The 20,532-nt window shown below is 44.6% G+C and overlaps 1 protein-coding gene across 1 annotated transcript in view; it reads right to left on the bottom strand.

Moving 5' to 3' along the window:
- ube3d (ubiquitin protein ligase E3D) overlaps positions 1-20,532 on the bottom strand; it is a 207,428-nt gene that overhangs the window by 185,195 nt on the left and 1,701 nt on the right. Inside the window, exons 2-4 of the mRNA XM_068026669.1 lie at positions 7,569-7,765; positions 5,195-5,285; positions 985-1,225 (exon numbers count right to left, since the gene is read on the bottom strand). Of these exons, the coding sequence (XP_067882770.1) occupies positions 985-1,225; positions 5,195-5,285; positions 7,569-7,765 (529 nt within the window). The remainder of the gene's footprint in view (positions 1-984; positions 1,226-5,194; positions 5,286-7,568; positions 7,766-20,532) is intronic.

Here is a 20,532-nt window from a genome sequence, read left to right as displayed (position 1 = left end):
AAGGGGCTGAATAGCCTACTCCTGCTCCTAGTACATATGGGCGTATGCAAGTCTTGTTTTATTTTAAAGCAGAACTACAAATATAGACTTCAATCTGAATTTCACCAAGTACAGTATATTTATGTCCTTGCGCTGGCTTTCGTTGAGCCGCCGACGTCAGGCTCTGTGGCGGGGGGAAGGGCAGAAGATCGCAGCGGCCCGCCATGGAGCCCGATGCCAGGAATGCCGGACCCAATCTTCCCAGTGGTGGGGAAGCTCCGTGGCAGCACATCCGCCGCTCTGCGGTGGGACCCGGATTTTATTATTCAAATCAGCTGCTTAAATACATTTAAATAGAATCCAGAGCAATCTCAACGGCAGTTCCGGATCTTCCGAGTGACATGCGGCACTCCTGCGCCTTCGCTTTCCTGTCCAGGGAAAGCTGGTGCCACCGAGGCGAGAAAGGGTGAACTCTACGTTTGTAGTGAAGTGGGGGTGGGGGGTGGTGGAAAAATGGGTCAGCTCTGCATTGTCAGAGTAGTGGCACGGGAGTGGGGGTGGATGGGGTCCAGAGGGAGGGTTGAACTCTGCACTTAGGTCAGTTGGGATGGAAAAGGGGCAATCTGGACTTTTCTGGTGCAGTTGGAGGGGGGAGGGGTGGGTCAAACTATTTTTTGTTGGGGTGGGGGTCAACTTTGATCTGTTGATGCATGCCTGGCAGCCCTTTAAAAATGGTGCCAGCGCTTCGCAGAAACAGGCGACACCATTGAGGTCGTCAACGCCACGTGATTGAGACCGACCTGCATATTATAATGAGCCGCCAGGCTGATGATCGTGGCAGCACGCGGCCGGTGCACACGGGCTGCCATTTTTCTTGCCCACCGCCGCTCCCAGCAGCCCAAAAACAAAATTCAGTCCCTAGTATCTAATATTTGTCAACACAGTCAAGCTGAAGGCTACATGTATCCCTTTCAAGTATCCATCTATTGAAAACAAAGCCCCTACCTGCACCAAATGTGTTCCGGTGTTATCTGCTCTCTGCCCGACCTCTGATTGACTAGCCTTCTCTTCGTGTACGGTAGTTTTATCGATACTCGCCACATTCACCAACAGGAACATATCACCTAACAAACAGTCATCCAACTTTGGCTGCAAGGTCTTGGCAAATGGGTCAGGATGGCAGCACCAGTGTTCCACCAAATCATTCCAATTTCCATTAGGCAATGGTAAAACTCTCTGAAACATCCTGCGTGCAAATAAGCACATCTGTAATTAGAGTCATAGAAATTGCCATATGTGCCTTAACACTTCAACTAAAAAATCAGGACAATTTGGAATTGAAATGTGATCAATGCAAGACTTAACACACAATAAACTTCCTGGCAGAAAAGATAAAAGTATATTTCACTAAATATTAACCACAGCATTAAAGATAAATAGTTCATGATTTGCACCATTACAGGGAGATTGCCTATGCTAATTTTTTTTTTAATTCGTTCTTGGGCTGTGAGTGTAGCTGGCAAGACCAGCATTTATTGCCCATCTCCAATTGACCTTGAGGAGCTGGTGGTGAGTCACCTTCTTGAACCGCTGCAGTCCATGTGGTGTAGGTACATCCACAGTGCTTTTCTCTGTAGTGCTTTGAAACAACTGAGTGGCTTGTTCAGTCATTTCAGAGAGTAGTTGCTGTTGAGAATCAATCACATTGTGTAGGCCAGACCAGTTAAGGATGGCAGATTTCCTCTCCTGAAGGACATTAGTGAACCAGATGGGTTTTTATGACAATCCAGTAGTTTTATGATTATTAATGAGACTAGCACTTTATTCCAGATTTATTAGTTGAATTTAAATTCCCTCAGCTGCCATGGTGGGATCTGAACTCAAGTCACCAGAGCATTAGTGGATTACTAGTCCAGTAACATTACCACCATGCTACCTGTGATAAATCAGATGATACGCTCAGTAGGAACAATTTTATATCATGCAATGTAGCATCCAATGCTCTGCTGCTGAGGTGAAGTGGTCAGCACTTAATGCTACAAAGACCAACTACTGTCAAATAAGCAATGAACAAGGTAAGAATTTAGTGTCACGAAGTGTCATTTCCAAAGTTATTCAGAGATTACAGAGATTTTGGATCCTGGGTCAGATGAACGCTATTGTTTCTTTAACTTTTTTGCTTTCTGTGTGACAGAAATTTGTGTGTGATACTTGAAATACGACAGAGAAATGACAGACACGAAATGCATGCTAAATGTTTTTGTATCATTCGAAGTCTATTATGTGGTTCTAATTTTAAATCAGGTTTTTTAAAATAGTTAGGGAAACCTTCAACATGACTGAGCCACTGGGCACCATATACCTCACAGTCTGATACAACAAAGGTTACAATGGTGGGACTATTCTCTCCATCTTCATACAATATGTCAAACAGGAGATGAGAACACTGTCGATATGCGGAAATGGCAAGGCTCAAGCGGGAACATAAAGGTTCAGTAACCCCGATGAAATAGCAAAAATGCAATTTTGCTTTTATTGAAACCTGTAAAGATAGAACACTTTAATTTACAATACCTTCTTCTTTGGCCTCTTTGTCTCGAGAGACAATGGGTAAGCACCTGGAGGTGGTCAGTGGTTTGTGGAGCAGCGCCTGGAGTGGCTATAAAGGCCAATTCTAGATTGACAGACTCTTCCACAGGTGCTGCAGGTAACATTGGTTGTCAGGGCTGTTACACAGTTGGCTCTCCCCTTGCGCTTCTGTCTTTTTTCCTGCCAACTGCCAAGTCTCTTCGACTCGCCACATTTTAGCCCCGCCTTTATGGCTGCCCACCAGCTCTGGCGATCACCGGCAACTGACTCCCACGACTTGTGATCAATGTCACAGGACTTCATGTCGCATTTGCAGACATCTTTAAAGCGGAGACATGGACGGCCGGTGGATCAGATACCAGTGGCGAGCTCGCTGTACAACGTGTCCTTGGGGATCCTGCCATCTTCCATGCGGCTTACATGGCCAAGCCATCTCGAGCGCCGCTGACTCAGTAGTGTGTATATGCTGGGGATGTCGGCCGCCTCGAGGACTTCTGTGTTGGAGATACGGTCCTGCCACCTGATGCCAAGGATTCTCCGGAGGCAGCGAAGATGGAATGAATTGAGATGTCACTCTTGGCTGACATACTTTGTCCAGGCCTCGCTGCCGTAGAGCAAGGTACTGAGGACACAGGCTTGATACACTCGGACTGTGTTCTGTGTCTGTGCGCCATTTTCCCACACTCTCTTGGCCAGTCTGGACATAGCAGTGAAAGCCTTTCCCATTACAATATCATTAGCAATTCTACTATGAACAAGTTTCACCTGAGTCACACTGCTCCTTTAAAAGCTCTCTAAACCACAGAAAGAAAAATATTTGCATTTTCGTAGCACCTTTCACAACCTCGGGATGTCCCAGTATGAATTTGTAAAGGGTGGTTCATACCTGCCAAACCAGATTGAATTTTTTCAAGAATAAGACTAACATAGTGCACTGGGGAATGTCTCTGGATGTTATTTATATGGAGTTCCAGAAGGCTTTTGATAAGGTCCCTCATTAGAAAATGTTTAGCTAAAATTGAAGCTCATGGAATTGAAGGCAAATGACTGACCTGGGTAGGAAATTGGTTGATTGACAGGAGGCAGAGAATAGGGATAATGGGCAGGTACTGCATATAGCAGCATGTGACTAGTGGTGTCCACCAAGCATATGTTTTGGAGCCTCAACTATTCACCATAATTATTAACAACTTAGATGATGAGATAGATAGCCACATTTTCAAATTTGCCGATGACACAAAGATAGGCAGCATTGTGAGCAGTGTAGATGGAAACATAACATTACAAAGAGATATTGGTAAGTTAAGTGAATGGGAAAAAGTGTGGCAAATGGATTTCGATATAGGCAAATGTGAGGTCATTCACTTTGGACCCAAGATAGAACAGGGTGCTTTCTAAATGGTGAAAAGCTAGAAACAGTGGAGATCTGAAGAGACTTGAGAGTCCAGGTACTTAGATCATTAAAATGTCATCAACAGGTACAGAAAATAATTTTAAAAAGGCCAACGGAATGCTGGCCTTTATATCTGGAGGACTAGAATACAAGGTTGGGGAGAGGGGTATAAGTCATGCTTCAGCTATACAAATCCTGGCTGGACCACATCTGGAGTATTATGAGCAGTTCTGGGAACCACACCTTAGAAAGAATATATTGACCTGATAATTGAATGCCAAAAAGCTAAATTACAAGGTGAGATTACACAAATTAGGATTGTATTCCCTGGAATTTAGAAGATTGAGGGGCAATCTGATCAAAGTTTTCAAGATATTAAAGGAACAGATAGGGCAGAAAAAGAGAGAAAAAGAGAGAGAGAGAGAGAGAGCAAGAAACTATTTCTGCTGGTTGAGTAATCTAGAACTAGGGGACATAATTTAAAAATTAGAGCCAGGAGTGAAATTAGAAAACACTCTACACACAAAGGGTGGTCGAAGTTTAGAACTCTCTTCCGCAAATGGCAACTGATGCGAAATCAATTATCAATTTTAAATCTGGGATTGATAGATTATTGTTCTCCAAAGGTATTATGGGATATGGAGCTAAGTCACATACCAGCCATGATCTCACTGAATGCAGAACACACTTGAGAGGCTAAATGGCCTTCTCCTGTTACTATGTTTCCAAAGTGCTTTACAGCCAATGAAATAACATTTAAAGTGTAGTCATTGTTGTAATGTAGGGAAACACAGCAGCCAATTTGCACACAGCAAGCTCTCACAAACAGCAATGAGATAAATGATCAGATATTCGGTTTTAGTGATGAGGAATAAATATTAGCCAGGGAAGAAGAACTCCCCTGCTCTTCTTTGAAAAGAGCTATGCAACCGCTTACGCTCACCTGAGACAGTTGACAGGGCCTTGGTTTAACATCTATCCAAAAGACAACACCTCCAACAGTGCAGCACTTGCTCAGAAATGCCCTGAAGCGTCAGCCTAAATTATGTGTTCAAGTCTCTGCCATGGGACTTGAACCCACGACTTTCTGACTCAAAGGCTACCACTGAATCAAGGCTGACACCTAACAACTTTCAATATTGAACAACGTATTAACTGTACTCATGTACTATTTCTGTTTACAGATACCTTTCCACTGTCACCCATATGAAAAATAGATCAAAAATGCCTTACTGCTTCTTGAGAATAGATTGTCCACAGGTCTGGCACTGAAAGATATAGCATGCCTGGGCCTTCAAGGTTCCTATTACAGTCGGAACCAGCTCTAAAAAAACATGAAATGTTAATTATTATTGAATAACATTCGAGTTGAATTCTGCAAACTTAGATTTTACCATTAAAATAAAAACAGGACATACATATTACACCAAGCAAGTAATGTGCAAACTTAATTCTCTCAGTATTTTAAATAAACGTTTTGTCAAAGATTTTGTATTCCCAGATAATCATCCTACTTAAAATATTAATAACATGCCATTTTCAGCCACATGTGCTTTGCATGCTTGCAGGAATAATTGCCCAAAGTTACATTTTACACTGTGTGTTACAATACCATAACCAATATGCTTAACAGAACTTCCCTCTAACAGTATTTTTTCTTTTCTAGAAAAATAACCCTTATTTTTCATACATTGATATTTCTTGTTTCGAAGCTCATCAGTAATGATTTGTGACATTTAGTATTAACAATGAGGTGCCCATCAATCAATGTAGCATTACACCTGCAAGGCCTGTTCCCTTGAGCTCAGTTTCTAGTAGCGTCCTGACACAGTTACTAACTAAAGTGCCTACCCCACATCCCTGACTGAGAAATACATTTCGAGCAAAGGATTTTCAAAAAAATGGTAAGGAACATACTGGTGGCTGGCAGTCCAATTGTACATATTTTCTATCTGTGAATAAACTAACTACATAATTTACAATCGCCTCAGGCATGAGTGCACTATGCTCAACTTAGAAACTGCAGAAAAATCATAGAACAAGGTCCCTCATCAAACATTATACGCTCGTGAGAAATAAATTGAGATGTATTAAAAAGAAAAAACAATTACACAATCAACGCAAAAGGCCTCCTTTCCGTGTCTCCGACCATCGGTTCAACACAGAAATGGTGATGGTGCATTCTTGCTCAGGTTTTTCAGTCTGCTTACAAACTGATCATAACTCACTCATATAGCTGCTGAGCTGCTTGTCAATTTATTCATGGATTGAAAAGTTGTACGACCTGTCCCTCAGCCACTAACAAGCAGAAAAATGGGAAGTTACCAGTGAATCAGTAAGTGATATTATACTGACAGACCATGAAACCACTCATACTTGTCCTTCAAAAAGGATAGTTCAGCATGTAGAATTCTAACTTCCAAAAGTGAAGCAATTTAGGAAGTTAGAATTCTATATAATTCAAGAGTTATAAGCAGGAAATGATTTAGGATATTAGAATGTAGGCTTGGTTATGAATTTATTCTCTAGTTAACTTTATTGTACAGAACGCTGGGTAGCATTATGTTTGACATGTACAATATTTGGAAAGTTTTTCTGCCCTTCAATGTTACTGCTCCTCAACGTGAGGCAGCTGAGGAACAACAGCCCTCAACCAATGGATTATTCTTAAAATACAAGCCTGGTCAGTGAGCATTTGTTGGATATTCAGTCCATGGGTTGCATCATACCCAAGCTCCACCTATCCTCCATGCTGCATGCATGCATACGAACTTTGGTCACTTTTTTCCTACTCTTAGTCCAGTGAGGCTGAGCCCAACAGCACATCACCATCTTTGGCTATCAGTGCAGGTTAAAACTGAGGCCCTCCTCATCACATCGTGCAGTTAACCACTGAGCCATAGTGGCCCAATTTGCTATGCTGTGGTAAATCACATCAAGGGAGCTCTGAATGAGCCGACATGATGGACAAAGCCTCTTCCTAGTTTGGCAAGCTTTTGGATGTTAAAGATTGAAATGACCATACCAAAATAGAAATTTTGATCTTCCGACTATTTAAAGATGTAACATTTGCAGCCATAAAAAATACATTATTTTCGAAAGTTTCTCCCAGCTCTAAAATTGTGGAAAGCAGGTGGAAGGTGAAAGAAGGCAAGTAAAGAATCCGATTAAATTAATTTTCTTTTCATCTGGTCTAATAATTTATCAAAATAGAATACATGAACAGAATGGTGAAGAGGAAAGACTGGGGAAAGATACACGGTAAGCAAAAGCGCTTACATTTATTTAATATTGTATTTGAGGTGTTTTCTGTGCCCATATATTGCTGAACATTCCAGATATTTCAACAGCTTTGTTACGATTACCTTAATTTATGTTTGAATACTCATGGTGTGCGAATCACTAACTTAAAAAAATGGCCCAGATCAGGAATGGGCTATTTCTAAGATCCAACCAGAAGTCTAAAGGTTAACTTAAGAAATGTAACTACCTACTAAGCTATTGGACAAATAATAACTTTGTATAAAGTGCGAGATATTTCAATTACTGACTATATTGGCTAATAACTTTCAACACAATTAGACAAAAATATAAAAGAAATGGTCACCTGCAGGTCTATCAATCTCAACTTGTAGCCTCATGTGTAATCCATCTCCCATAATGTACTGGAGACTGCGGCAGGAAGGAGGAACAATCCTGACCCCTACTGGCAAATCTAAGTCCACGCACTTCCCAGTAGTCCGAAGATGTAGGGACAATGGACCGAGAGTAACTTGCAATTCTGAGTAATTCTCTGGAAAGTTCCTGCTCAAAGAAGAATAAATACAATGCTCTGTATTGTTGGCCCATACTCAAAACAGCATTGAACCAAGTCTGCATACTGTAACAGAGACATAGAGCATCCATAGTCGAAACACACCTACATCTCTGAATACATTATTCTTAACTTTACATGAGAGATAATCTTGTGAACATCAACATTTAATATCAAGCGGTAGCAGTGCAAGATTTAATATCATTATGCAGATTCAATTAGCAGTCAGGCTGCATAATAAGCACCTAGTTAGAGATGGCTAGATATTCATTAGGAGTTTCTCTAAATCCTATTATTCACTGTCAAATATAAAATTACATGATGAATCAGCTAATAAAACCTAAAGACTGCAGTGCCACGTGTTCGTTCATCAGTTATCCTGAACCTTGTAATGGCAGAGGTAAATCAAGACCAGTAAGAATCCATTTGAAGAAATTATCATAAATTAGGCCAATTTCTATGAATGCCAGTATTATATGACTTTCTTTTTCATTCTTAGAGCACAATAAACACCTGTATCACAGGAACATTAGAAGCAAATGACAACTTGCATCTATATAATGCCTTCATCATAGAAAAATGTCCCAAAGCACTTCACAGAGGTAAATCAGAATAAAAGGAACCTCAGCATAAGGAGATTTGAAGCTTGGCTAAGAGTAGGATTTTAAGGAGAGTCTTGGAGGAGGAAGTGGAGAGGCCAAGGAATTTAAGGAGTAAATTCTAGAGCAGAGGGCCCAGGTGGCTGAATGCACAACCACCAATGGTGGGGTGAAGGAGATACATGCACAAGAGGCCAAAATCAGCAGAGCGGATGTATGGCCCTATCCCTGAACTCGCATCTTTCTCTCGTTTCTCTCCTATCTCTCCTCATGTCTTCTCTGAGCTCAACTTGTCTGTGAGACCCACCTCCTATTCCCACCAAACTGTCAATCACCCAACTTCCCCTCCTGGTCCCCATTTTGCCGATATTGTAAATGGTTCTCTATCAGGTGTTGCCCCTCTCTGCTTTAAATCTGGCATCATCACCCCCCCCCCCCCCTCTAAAAAACAACCCTTGACCCCACCACCCTTGCGAACTACAGTCTAATCTCCAAACTCCCTTTCCTCTCCAAAGTCCTCAATTGTGTTGTTGCCTTCCAAATCCATTCCCACCTTCCCGGAACTCAGTTTGAATCCCTCCAATCAGATTTCCGTCCCTGCCACATTACCGAAACAGCTCTTACCAAAGTCACAAATGACATCCTATGTGACTGTGACAAACGTAAACTTTCCTTCCTCGTACTACTCAACTTGTCTGCAGCCTTTGGCACTATTGACCACATCATTCTCCTCCAATGCCTCTCCACTGTCATCCAGCTGGGTGGGACTGCTCTCACCTGCTTCCATTCTTATCTATCTAATTGTAGTCAGAGGATCACTCCCAATTGCTTTTCTTCCTGCTCCCAAGCTATCACCTCTGGTGCCCCCCAAAGGATCTATCCTTGGCCCCCTCCCATTTCTTATCTACATGGTGCCCCTCGGCAAAATCATCCGAAAGTATGGCATTAGTTTTCACATGTATGCTGACAACACTCAGCTCTACTACACCACCACTTCTCTCGACTCCTCCACTGTTTCCCCCATAAACTTCAGATTGAGGTTTAACCACAAGGAGCTTGTGACACTTCATCATTTTCAAGACAATGAACATTCAGGCCTGCACCGCTGTAAGATTTCCTCCCAAAAAGCTTCTAAAGATTGTTTTAAACAACAAACTCTTTTATAACAATTGGACTCTAACTGCATGTTACCCTCTACTCTCTTTCTTTTCTTGTGTCTATGTATGTGTGTGAATGCGTGAGTGGGTGAAATCCCAAATAATTTTTGGTTGTGTAAAATTAAGTATTTATCTTTTTTAACCAAAGAGAAAACCTGTCATTTGTCTATTTATTTTACCCTTAAAACACACAGCAACGGATGAGAGGTAAAAAGTGGAAATCAGCCACACCACTTCCCATCTGTCTGTAACCAACTGCTTATCCAACATCCAGTACTGGATAAGTAGAAAGTTCCTTCCTGTAGGAGTCGCTGGTGGAGTGATGATGTCACTAAACGAGCAACCCAGAGACCCAGGCTAATGCTGTGGACACGTGGGTTCCAATCCCACGACGGCAGATGGTGAAATTTGAATTCAATTATAAATCCGGAATTTAAAAAAAAGCTAGTCTAGTGGTGATCATTGTCGATTGTCGTAAAAACTCATCTGATTCACTAATGTCCTTTAGGGAAGGAAGTCTGCCATCCTTACCTGGTCTGGCCTAAATGTAATCCAGACCCACAGCGAGGTCTAAGAAGAGGAATGAAACCGGATGGACTACCCAGCACTGAGGGTACCAAGGGCACAGAATGTACTCTGGGTGGGGACTTCAATGTCCATCACCAAGAGTGGCTTGGTAGCACCACTACTGACAGAGTCTGAAAGGACTCGCTACTTGACCTCATCCTCACCAATCTACCTGTCGCAGACGCATCTGTCCATGTCAGTACTGGTAGGAGTGACCACCACACAGTCCTTGTGGAGACAAAGGCCCGTCTTCACACTGAGGGTACCAACCATCGTGTTGCGTGGCACTGGTGGGTATCTGGAATTCACTGCCCAGATTGGTATCGAGGCAGAAACCCTAAATACATTTAAAAAGTACCTGGACCTGCACCTGAAGTGCTGTAACCTGCATAGCTACGGACCAGGTGCTGGTAGGTAGGATTAGATTGGGCAGCTAGTTTTCTCAGCTAGCGCAGACACACTGGGCTGAATGGCCTCTTTCTGTGCTGTAACTTTTCTATGGTTCTACCACTGTGCTAAGTGGAATAGATTTTGAACAGATCTAGCAACTCAAAACTGGGCATCTATGAGGTGCTGTGGGCCATCAGCAGCAGCAGAATTGTATTCAACCACAATCTGTAACCTCATGGCCCAGCATATCCCCCACTCTATCATTACCATCAAGCCAAGGGATCAGCCCTGGTTCAATGAAGAGTGCAGGAGAGCATGCCAGGAGCAGCACCAGGCATACCTAAAAATGAGGTGTCAGCCTGGTGAAGCTACAACATGTGACTATTTTATTTTTTTTTTATTTTTATTTAGAGATACAGCACTGAAACAGGCCCTTCGGCCCACCGAGTCTGTGCCGACCAACAACCACCCATTTATACCAACCCTAGAGTAATCCCATATTCCTCATCACCTACCTATACTAGGGGCAATTTACAACAGCCAATTTAGCTATCAGCTGCAAGTCTTTGGATGTGGGAGGAAACCGGAGCACCCGGCGAAAACCCACACAGACACAGGAAGAACTTGCAAACTCCACACAGGCAGTACCCAGAATCGAACCCGGGTCCCTGGAGCTGTGAGGTTGCGGTGCTAACCACTGCGCCGCCATTTGCATGCCAAACAGTGGAAGCAGCATGCAATAGACAGCTAAGCGATCTCGCAACCAACCGATCAGATCTAGGCTCTGCAGTCCTGCCACATCCAGTCATGAATGGTGGTGGACAACTAAAAAACTGTCAGGTGGAGGAGGCTCCACAAATATCCCCATCCTCAATGACAGGGCAGCCCTACACATCAGGACAAAAGTCAAGGCTGAAGCATTTGTATCCATCTTCAGCCAGAAGTGCGAGTGGCTGATCCATCTCGGCCTCCTCCTCCGGTCTCCAGCATCATAGATGCCAGTCTTCAGCCAATCCAATTCACTCCGCATATTATCAATAAATGGCAGAACATAAGAACTAGGAGCAGGAGTAGGCAATTCAACCCCTCGAGCCTTCTCCGCCATTCAATACGATCACGGCTGATCTCATCTCGGCCTCAACTCCACTTTCCTGCCCATTCTCCATAACCCTTCAACCCATTACTAATTAAAAATCTGTCTGCCTCCTCCTTAAATTTACTCAATGTCCTGGCACCCACCACACTCTGGGGTAGTGAATTCCACAGACTCACGACCCTTTGAGAGAAGTAATTTCTCATCCGTTTTAAATCTGCTACCCCTTATCCTAAAACTATCACCTCTCGTTCTAGATTGCCCCACAAGAGGAAATATCCTCTCTGTCTACTTTGTCAATCCACTTAATCATCTTATGTACCTCAATTAGATCTCCTCTCATTCTTCTAAACTCTGGAGAGTAAAGGCCTAAACTGCTCAATCTCTCTTCATAACACAAACTCCTCATCTCTGGAATCAATCTAGTGAACCTCCTCTGAGCTGCCTCCAATGCAACTACATCCCTCCTCAAGTAGGGAGACCAAAACTGTACGCAATACTCCAGGTGCGGTCTCACTAATGCCTTGTACAGTTGCAGCAACACTTCCCCACTTTTATACTCTATTCCTTTAGCAATAAATGCCCAAATTCCATTTGCCTTTGCCTTGCACTGGATACTGCAAAGGCTATGGGCCCTGACAACATTCCAGCAAATGCACTGAAGACCTGTGCTCCAGAACTAGCTGCGCCCCTAGCCAAGCTGTTTCAGTACAGCTGCAACACTGGTATTTACCCAGCAATGTGGAAAATTGCCCAGGAATGTCCTGCGCACAAAAACCAGGACAAATCCAAACCAGCAAATTACTACCCTATCAGCCTACTCTCAATCATCAGCAAAGTGATGGAAGGGGTCATCAACAGTGCTATCAAGCGGCACTTGCTCAGCAATAACCTGCCCACTGACACCCAGTTTGGGTTGTGCCCGGGCCACTCAGCTCCTGATCTCATTACATAGAAACATGGAAAAATAGCAGGAGTAAGCCATTCAGCCCTTCGAGCCTGCTCCGCCATTCAATACGATCATGGCTGATCATCCAAACTCAGTAACCTGTTCCCGCTTTCTCCCTGTATCCATTGATCCCATTAGCCCCTATATCTAACACTTTTTTGAATATATTTAATGATTTAGCCTCAACTGCTTTCCGTGGTAGAGAAATTCACAGGTTCACCACTCTCTGGGTGAAGAAATCTCTCCTCATCTCAGTCCTAAATGGTTTACCCCTTATCCTTAGACTGTGACACCTGGTCCTGGACTCCCCTGCCATTGGGAACATCCTTCCTGCATCCAGTCTGTCCAGTCATGTTAGAATTTGGTAGGTTTCTATGAGATCCCCTCTCATTCTTCTAAACTCTAGCGAATACAAGCCTAATCAACCCAATCTCTCTTCATACGTCAGTCCTGCCATCCCAGCAATCAGTCTGGTGATCCTTCGCTGTACTCCCTCCATAGCAAGAACTTCCTTCCTCAGATAAGGAGACCAAAACTGCACACAATACTCCAGATGTGGTCTCACCAAGGCCTTGTATAATTGCAGCAAGACAACAAGTATAATTACAGCCTTGGTCCAAACATGGACAAAAGGGCTAAACTCCAGAGGTGAGGTGAGAGTGACTGCCCTTGACATCAAGGCAGCATTTGACCAAGTCTGACATCAAGGAGCCCTAGCAAAACTGGAGTCAATGGGAATCAGGGGGAAAATTCTCTGCTGATTGGAGTCATACCTAACGCAAAGGAAGATGGTTGTGGTTATTGGAGGCCAATCATTTCAGTCAGGAGTGTGATGGAATACTCAAGAAGCTCGACACCATCCAGGACAAAGCAGCCTGCTTGATTGGCACCCCATCCACGAACATTCACTCCTTCCATCACTGACACACAGTGGCAGCAGTGTGTACCATCTACAAGATGCACTGCAGCAACTCACCAAGGCTCCTTCGACAGCAACTTCCAAACCCGCAACCTCTATCACCTAGAAGGACAAGGGCAGCAGATGCAGGGGACCACCAGCACCTGTAAGTTCCCCTCCAAGCCACACACCATCCTGACTTGGAATTATATCGCCGTTCTTTCACTGTCGCTGGGTCAAAGTCCTGGAACTCCCTTCCTAACAGCACTGTCGGTGTACCTGCATCCCAAGGGCTGCAGCAGTTCAAAAAGGCAGCTCACCACCACCTTCTCCAGGGCAATTAGGGATGGAAGATAAATGCTGACCTAGCCAATGACATCCACATCCCCTGAACGAATAAATTAAAAAAAAAAGTTAAATATTGGATAGATTGAAGCCGTTGTTTTCGGTCCCCACTCCAAACTCCGTTCCCTAGCTACCGATTCCATCCCTCTTTCAGATTAAGCCAGTCTGCTCGCAATCTTGGTATTACATTTGACCTCGAGGTGACCTTCCAACTTCATATTCATGCCATCACTAAGACCACCAATTTCCACCTCTAACATCACCCGACTTCACTGTGTCTCAGCTCATCTGCTGCTGAAACCTTCATTCATGCTTTTGTTACCTCTAAACTTAACTATTTCAATGCATTTCTGGCTGGTCTCCCACATTCTACTCTCAGTAAACTTGAGGTCATCCAAAACTCTGCTGCCCGTGTCTTATATCACACTAAGTCCCATCTTAAAGGCCTGCTACCCGACCCAAACCCGACAGGACCCGATATGTATATATAGCAAGTTTGCCGATGACACGAAGGTTGCTGGAGTTGTGGATAGTGTGGAAGGCTGTTGTAGGTTGCAACGGGACATTGACAGGATGCAAAGCTGGGCTGAGAAGCGGCAGATGGAGTTAACCTGGAAAAGTGTGAAGTGATTCATTTTGGAAGGTCGAATTTGAATGCAGAATACAGGCTTAAAGACAGGATTCTTGGTAGTGTGGAGGAACAAAGGGATCTTGGGGTCCATGTCCATAGATCGCTCAAAGTTGCCACCCAAGTTGATAGGGTTGTTAAGAAAGCGTATGAACTAAGATCAAAGAACAGTACAGCACAGGACCAGGCCATTCGGCCCTCCAAGCCTGCGCCGATCTTGATGCCTGCCGAAACTAACACCTTCTGCACTTCCAGGGCCCATATCCCTCTATTCCGTTCCTATTCATATATTTGTCAAGATGTCTCTTAAACGTCGCTATCGTATCTGCTTCCACCACCTCCCCTGGCAGCAAGTTCCAAGCACTCACCACCCTCTGTGTAAAAACACTTGCCTCGCACATCCCCTCTAAACTTTGCCCCTCGCACCTTAAACCTATGTCCCCTAGTAACTGACTCTTCCACCCTGGGGAAAAAGCTTCTGACTATCCACTCTGTCCATGCCACTCATAACTTTGTAAAAGTATGGTGTGTTGGCATTCATTAACAGGGGGATTGAGTTTAAGAGCCGCGAGGTTATGCTGCAGCTCTATAAAGCCCTGGTTAGACCACACTTGGAATATTGTGTTCAGTTCTGGTCGCCTCATTATAGGAAGGACGTGGAAGCTTTAAGAGGGTGCAGAGGAGATTTACCAGGATGCTGCCTGGACTGGAGGGCATGTCTTATGAAGAAAGGTTGAGGGAGCTAGGGCTTTTCTCATTGGAGCGAAGAAGGATGAGAGGTGACTAGATAGAGGGGTACAAGATGATGAGAGGCATAGATAGAGCGGATAGCCAGAGACTTTTTCCCAGGGTGGAAAGGGCTATCACCAGGGGGCATAATTTTAAGGTGATTGGAGGAAGGTTTCGGGGAGACGTCAGAGGTAGGTTCTTCACACAGAGAGTGGTGGGTGCGTGGAATGCGCTGCCAGCGGTGGTAGTAGAAGCAGATACATTAGGGACATTTAAGCGACTCTTGGATAGGTACATGGATGATAGTAGTATGAAGGGTATGTAGGTAGTTTGATCCTGGAATAAGTTAAAGGTTCGGCACAACATCGTGGGCCGAAAGGCCTGTGCTGTACTGTTCTATGTGTCGGGTCGGGCCGGGCTCCTCTTTCGGGGCTGGCTTTCGGGCTCAGGTCGGGTCGGGTCTGGCAGAGACCGGGTCGGGTCAGGCGGGAGACACACAGTAAGTGCTCTACCGGCAAGTATTAAAAATAAAAAAAACTTACCTGAGCTGGGAGTCCGGGACGAAACTGAGTCTGCGCAGTGAGCGAGTGACTTCACTATGATGTCATCACGTATGCGCTGCAGCTTGGTGGAGCTTCCCAGTCAGAAGGTAAGTAAAGGGATGATCGGATTGGGCTTGGGTCGGGTTGAGTCGGGGTCGGACTCAGGTCGAAATTGGAGGGACCTGGGCCAGGTCGAGCTCGGGTCTGCTGTGGATCAGTCGGGTTCTTTTTCCAGACCTGAGCAGGCCTTTATCCCATTTCCCATCACACCTGTGCTCACTGACCTTCACTGGCTCCAGGTCAAGCAACATCTTCATTTTAAAATTCTCATCCATGTTTTCAAATCGTTCCATGGCTTCGCCCCTCCCTATCTCTGTAATCTCCTCCAGCCCCATAACCCTCCAAGATATCTGCGCTCCTCTAATTCTGGCCTCTTGTGCATCCCTGATTTTAATTGCTCCACCATTGGTGGCCGAACCTTCAGTTACCTAGGCCCCAAGCTCTAGAATACCCTCCCTACACCTCTCCGCCTCGCATTCCAACTTTAAGACACTCCTTAAATCCTACCCCTTTGACCAAGTTTTTGGTCATCTGACCTATATCTCCTTTTGTGGCTCAGTGTCATACTTTGTTTTGTAATGCTCCTGTAAAGCAATGTGGGACATTTTATTAGCTAAAGGCACTATGCAAGTTGTTGTTGTAGTAGAAAGATTGAGAGATGGGCAAGGTCATGGAGGGATTTTAACACAATTTAAATCTGAGGTGCTGGGGAGGGGAATTAGTTACCCATGTAGATCAGCCAGGGTAGAGACGATGGGTAGATGGGGCTTGTTGCAGAATAGGATTCAGACTGCAGATCTTTGGATGAGCTGAAATTTATGGAAGATAAAGGATGAAGGCTGGGCAGGAGAGCATTGGACCAATCAACCCTAGAGCTGACAAAGGCAGGAAGAAAGGTTTCAACATGCAGTGAGTTATGGTATTTGAGTTCTGAGTTATTTGAGTTACAGTAGGGATGGACATTTCAGAGGTGGAAAGAGGCAGTCTCATTGATGGATCAGACCTGGGGGTCAGGAGGTCAGTTCAGGGTGAGGTTACAGCCTGGTTTCACCTGAGACAGCAGCTGAGAGGAGATGGAATCAGCGACTCGGGTGTGGAGTTTATGGGGAGGGTGGAAGATGACTTTGGTCATCCCAACGTTAACTGGAGGAAATTACAGCTCCAGGACAGTGGAGAGTTTGAGAATGGTGCTGAAGAGGTAAAGAATACCCAGTTTACCACACGTAAAGAGCCCCTTCATTGGCAGCACTTCTTGACCTGTAACAGGAACTGTGTTAATCACTATTTCCTTTACAGTGTGTCGTTGTATATGACCTGCTAATTTTCTTATTTTTCTAAGGGTTTTAATGCACCAAAGAACAGTTTGCTTGGAGGTAAACTAAGTGCTGAAACTATCTCCAGTGCACGAAGCTCATTATTGCCATTAAAATGTGCACTTTGGATTGAGGGCAGGAAAGATGAGTGCATAAAAGAAAGTGGCTAAAACGAGCCACATGATCCATTTGTCATTTTCAGTCCAGAAAGAACAAAATTACACATATATATGGTATCTTTCACACCCTCAGGCATTCCCAAATGCTTCACTGCCATGGAATTAATTTAAACTGTATTGTTTTTTGGTCAAAGGTGGCAGCCAATTTATGCACAGCAAATTCATACAAACAGTAAGTGAAATAATTCAACAATTTATCTGTTTGTGATTTTGCTTGAGGAACAAATATTGGCTAGGTCACTGGGAGAACTTGATACTCTTCTTCGAAAAGTGCCATGGGATATTTTGCATCTAACTGGGCCAACAGACAGGAATTCAATGCCAATGGGTTCAAACTCCCTACACAGAACCATAGAAAAATTACAGCACAGAAGCATCGTGTCCGCACCAGCCGAATAAACAAGCCATCCAAACTAATCCCAATTTCCAGCACCTGGTCCATAGCCTTGCAGGTTACAGCACTTCAGGTGCATGTCCAGGTACCTTTTAAAAGAATTGAGGGTTTCTGCCTCCACCACCATCCCTGGCAACAAATTCCAGACACCCACCACCCTCTGGGTGAAAAAGTTTTCCTCATGTTTCCACTAATCCTTCTATCAATCACCTTAAATCTGTGCCCCCTGGTAATTGACCTCTCCGCTAGGGGAAACAGGTCCTTCCTGTCTACTAGTTTAGTTTAGTTTAGAGATACAGCACTGAAACAGGCCCTTCGGCCCACCGAGTCTGTGCCGACCATCAACCACCCATTTATACTAATCCTACACTAATTCCATATTCCTACCACATCCCCACCTGTCCCTATATTTCCCTACCACCTACCTATACTAGGGGCAACTTATAAAGGCCAATTAACCTATCAACCTGCAAGTCTTTGGCATGTGGGAGGAAACCGGAGCACCCGGAGGAAACCCACGCAGACACAGGGAGAACTTGCAAACTCCACACAGGCAGTACCCAGAATTGAACCCGGGTCGCTGGAGCTGTGAGGCTGCGGTGCTAACCACTGCGCCACTGTGCCGCCACTAGTACTCTATCTAGGCTCCTCATAATTTTGTACACCTCAATTAAGTCACCCCTCAGCCTCCTCTGTTCTGAGGAAAACAAGCCTATCCAATCTTTTCTCATAGATTGCCCTGGCAAAATTCTTGTAAATCTCCTCTGTACTCTCTCCAGAGCAATTATGTGCTTCCTATAATGTGGTGATCAGAAATGTACGCAATACTCCAACTGTGGCCTAACCAGCGTTTTATACAGTTCCAGCATTACATCCCTGCTTTTGAATTCTATACCTCGGCCAATAAAGGAAAGCATTCCATATGCCTTCTTCACCACTCTATCTACCTGTCCTGCCACCTTCAGGGACCTGTGGACATGCACTCCAAAGCCTCTCACTTCTTCTACCCCTCTCAATATCCTCCCATTTATTGTGTATTCCCTCGCTTTATTTGCCCTCCCCAAATGCATTACCTCACACTTTTCCAGATTGAATTCCATTTGCCACTTTTCCGGCCACTCAACCAAACCATTGTTATCATTCTGGAGTCCACGGCTTTCCTCCCCACTATTAACTACACGGCCAATTTTTGTGTCATCAGCAAATTTCCCAATCATGTCTCCCACATTTAAGTCCAAATCATTAATATATACCACAAATAGCAAGGGACCCAACACTGAGCCCTGTGGAACACCACTGGAAACAGCTTTCCATTCACAAAAACATCCGTCGACTACTACCTTTCGTTTACTGTCCCTGCCACATAGCCCATGGGATACAGGGCATTCATTTTACTGACCAGTCTGCCATGCGGGACCTTGTCTAATGCCTTACTAAAATCCATGTAAACCACATCCACTGTACTACCCTCATCAATCCACCTTGTTACTTCCTCAAAAAACTCAAGTAAGTTAGGAAGACATGACCCTCCCCTAAAAAATCCATGCTGACTATCCCTGATTAATCCATGCCTTTCTAAGTGACAGTGTATCCTGCCCTCAGAATAGATTCGAACAATTTATCCGCCAGACTGACTGGCCTATTATTGTTTGGCTTATCACTCGCACCCTTTTTAAACGATGTTCCCCTCAAATCTAAATCAGGGGACACAATCACTGACCAACACAAGCAAATGGACCGTTGGGTGGAGCACTACCTAGAACTGTACTCCAGGGAAAATGTTGTCACTGATACCGCCCTCAATGCAGCCCAGTCTCTGCCAGTCATGGATCAGCTGGACGAACAGCCAACAATATCGGAACTCAGTGATGCCATTGATTCTCTAGCCAGCAGAAAAGCCCCTGGGAAGGACAGCATTACCCCTGAAATAATCAAGAATGCCAAGCCTGCTATACTTTCAGCACTCTATGAACTGCTTTGCCTGTGCTGGGACGATGGAGCAGTACCACAGGTCATGCGCGATGCCAATATCATCACCCTCTATAAGAACAAGGGTGACTGCAACAACTACCGTGGAATCTCCCTGCTCAGCATAGTGGGGAAAGTCTATGCTCGAGTCGCTTTAAATAGGCTCCAGAAGCTTCTGAGCGTGTCTACCCTGAGGCACAGTGTGGCTTTCGAGCAGAGAGATCCACCATTGACATGCTGTTCTCCCTTCGCCAGCTACAGGAGAAATGCTGTGAACAACAGATGCCCCTCTACGTTGCTTTCATTGATCTCACCAAAGCCTTTGACCTCGTCAGCAGACATGGTCTCTTCAGATTACTAGCAAAGATCGGATGTCCACCAAAGCTAAAAAGTATCATCACCTCATTCCATGACAATATGAAAGGCACAATTCAGCATAGCAGCGCCTCATCAGACCCCTTTCCTACCCTAAGTGGCGTGAAACAGGGCTGTGTTCTCGCACCTACACTGTTTGGGATCTTCTTCTCCCTGCTGCTCTCATATACGTTCAAGTCTTCAGAAGAAGGAATTTTCCTCCACACAAGATCAGGTGGCAGGTTGTTCAACCTTGCCCGTCTAAGAGCGAAGACCAAAGTACGGAAGGTCCTCATCAGGGAACTCCTCTTTGCTGACGATGCTGTCTTAACATCTCACACTGAAGAGTGTCTGCGGAGACTCATCGACAGGTTTGCGGCTGCCTGCAACGAATTTGGCTTAACCATCAGCCTCAAGAAAACGAACATGGGACAGGACGTCAGAAATGCTCCATCCATCAATATCGGCGACCACTCTCTGGAAGTGGTTCAAGAGTTCACCTACCTAGGCTCAACTATCACCAGTAACCTGTCTCTCGATGCAGAAATCAACAAGCGCATGGGTAAGGCTTCCACTGCTATGTTCAGACTGG

The sequence above is a fragment of the Heterodontus francisci genome, chromosome 3, assembly GCF_036365525.1.
Source record: "Heterodontus francisci isolate sHetFra1 chromosome 3, sHetFra1.hap1, whole genome shotgun sequence".
NCBI lineage: Eukaryota > Metazoa > Chordata > Chondrichthyes > Heterodontiformes > Heterodontidae > Heterodontus > Heterodontus francisci.
Note: the sequence above shows the minus strand (reverse complement) of the source record. Positions and strands in the feature narration are given on the sequence as shown.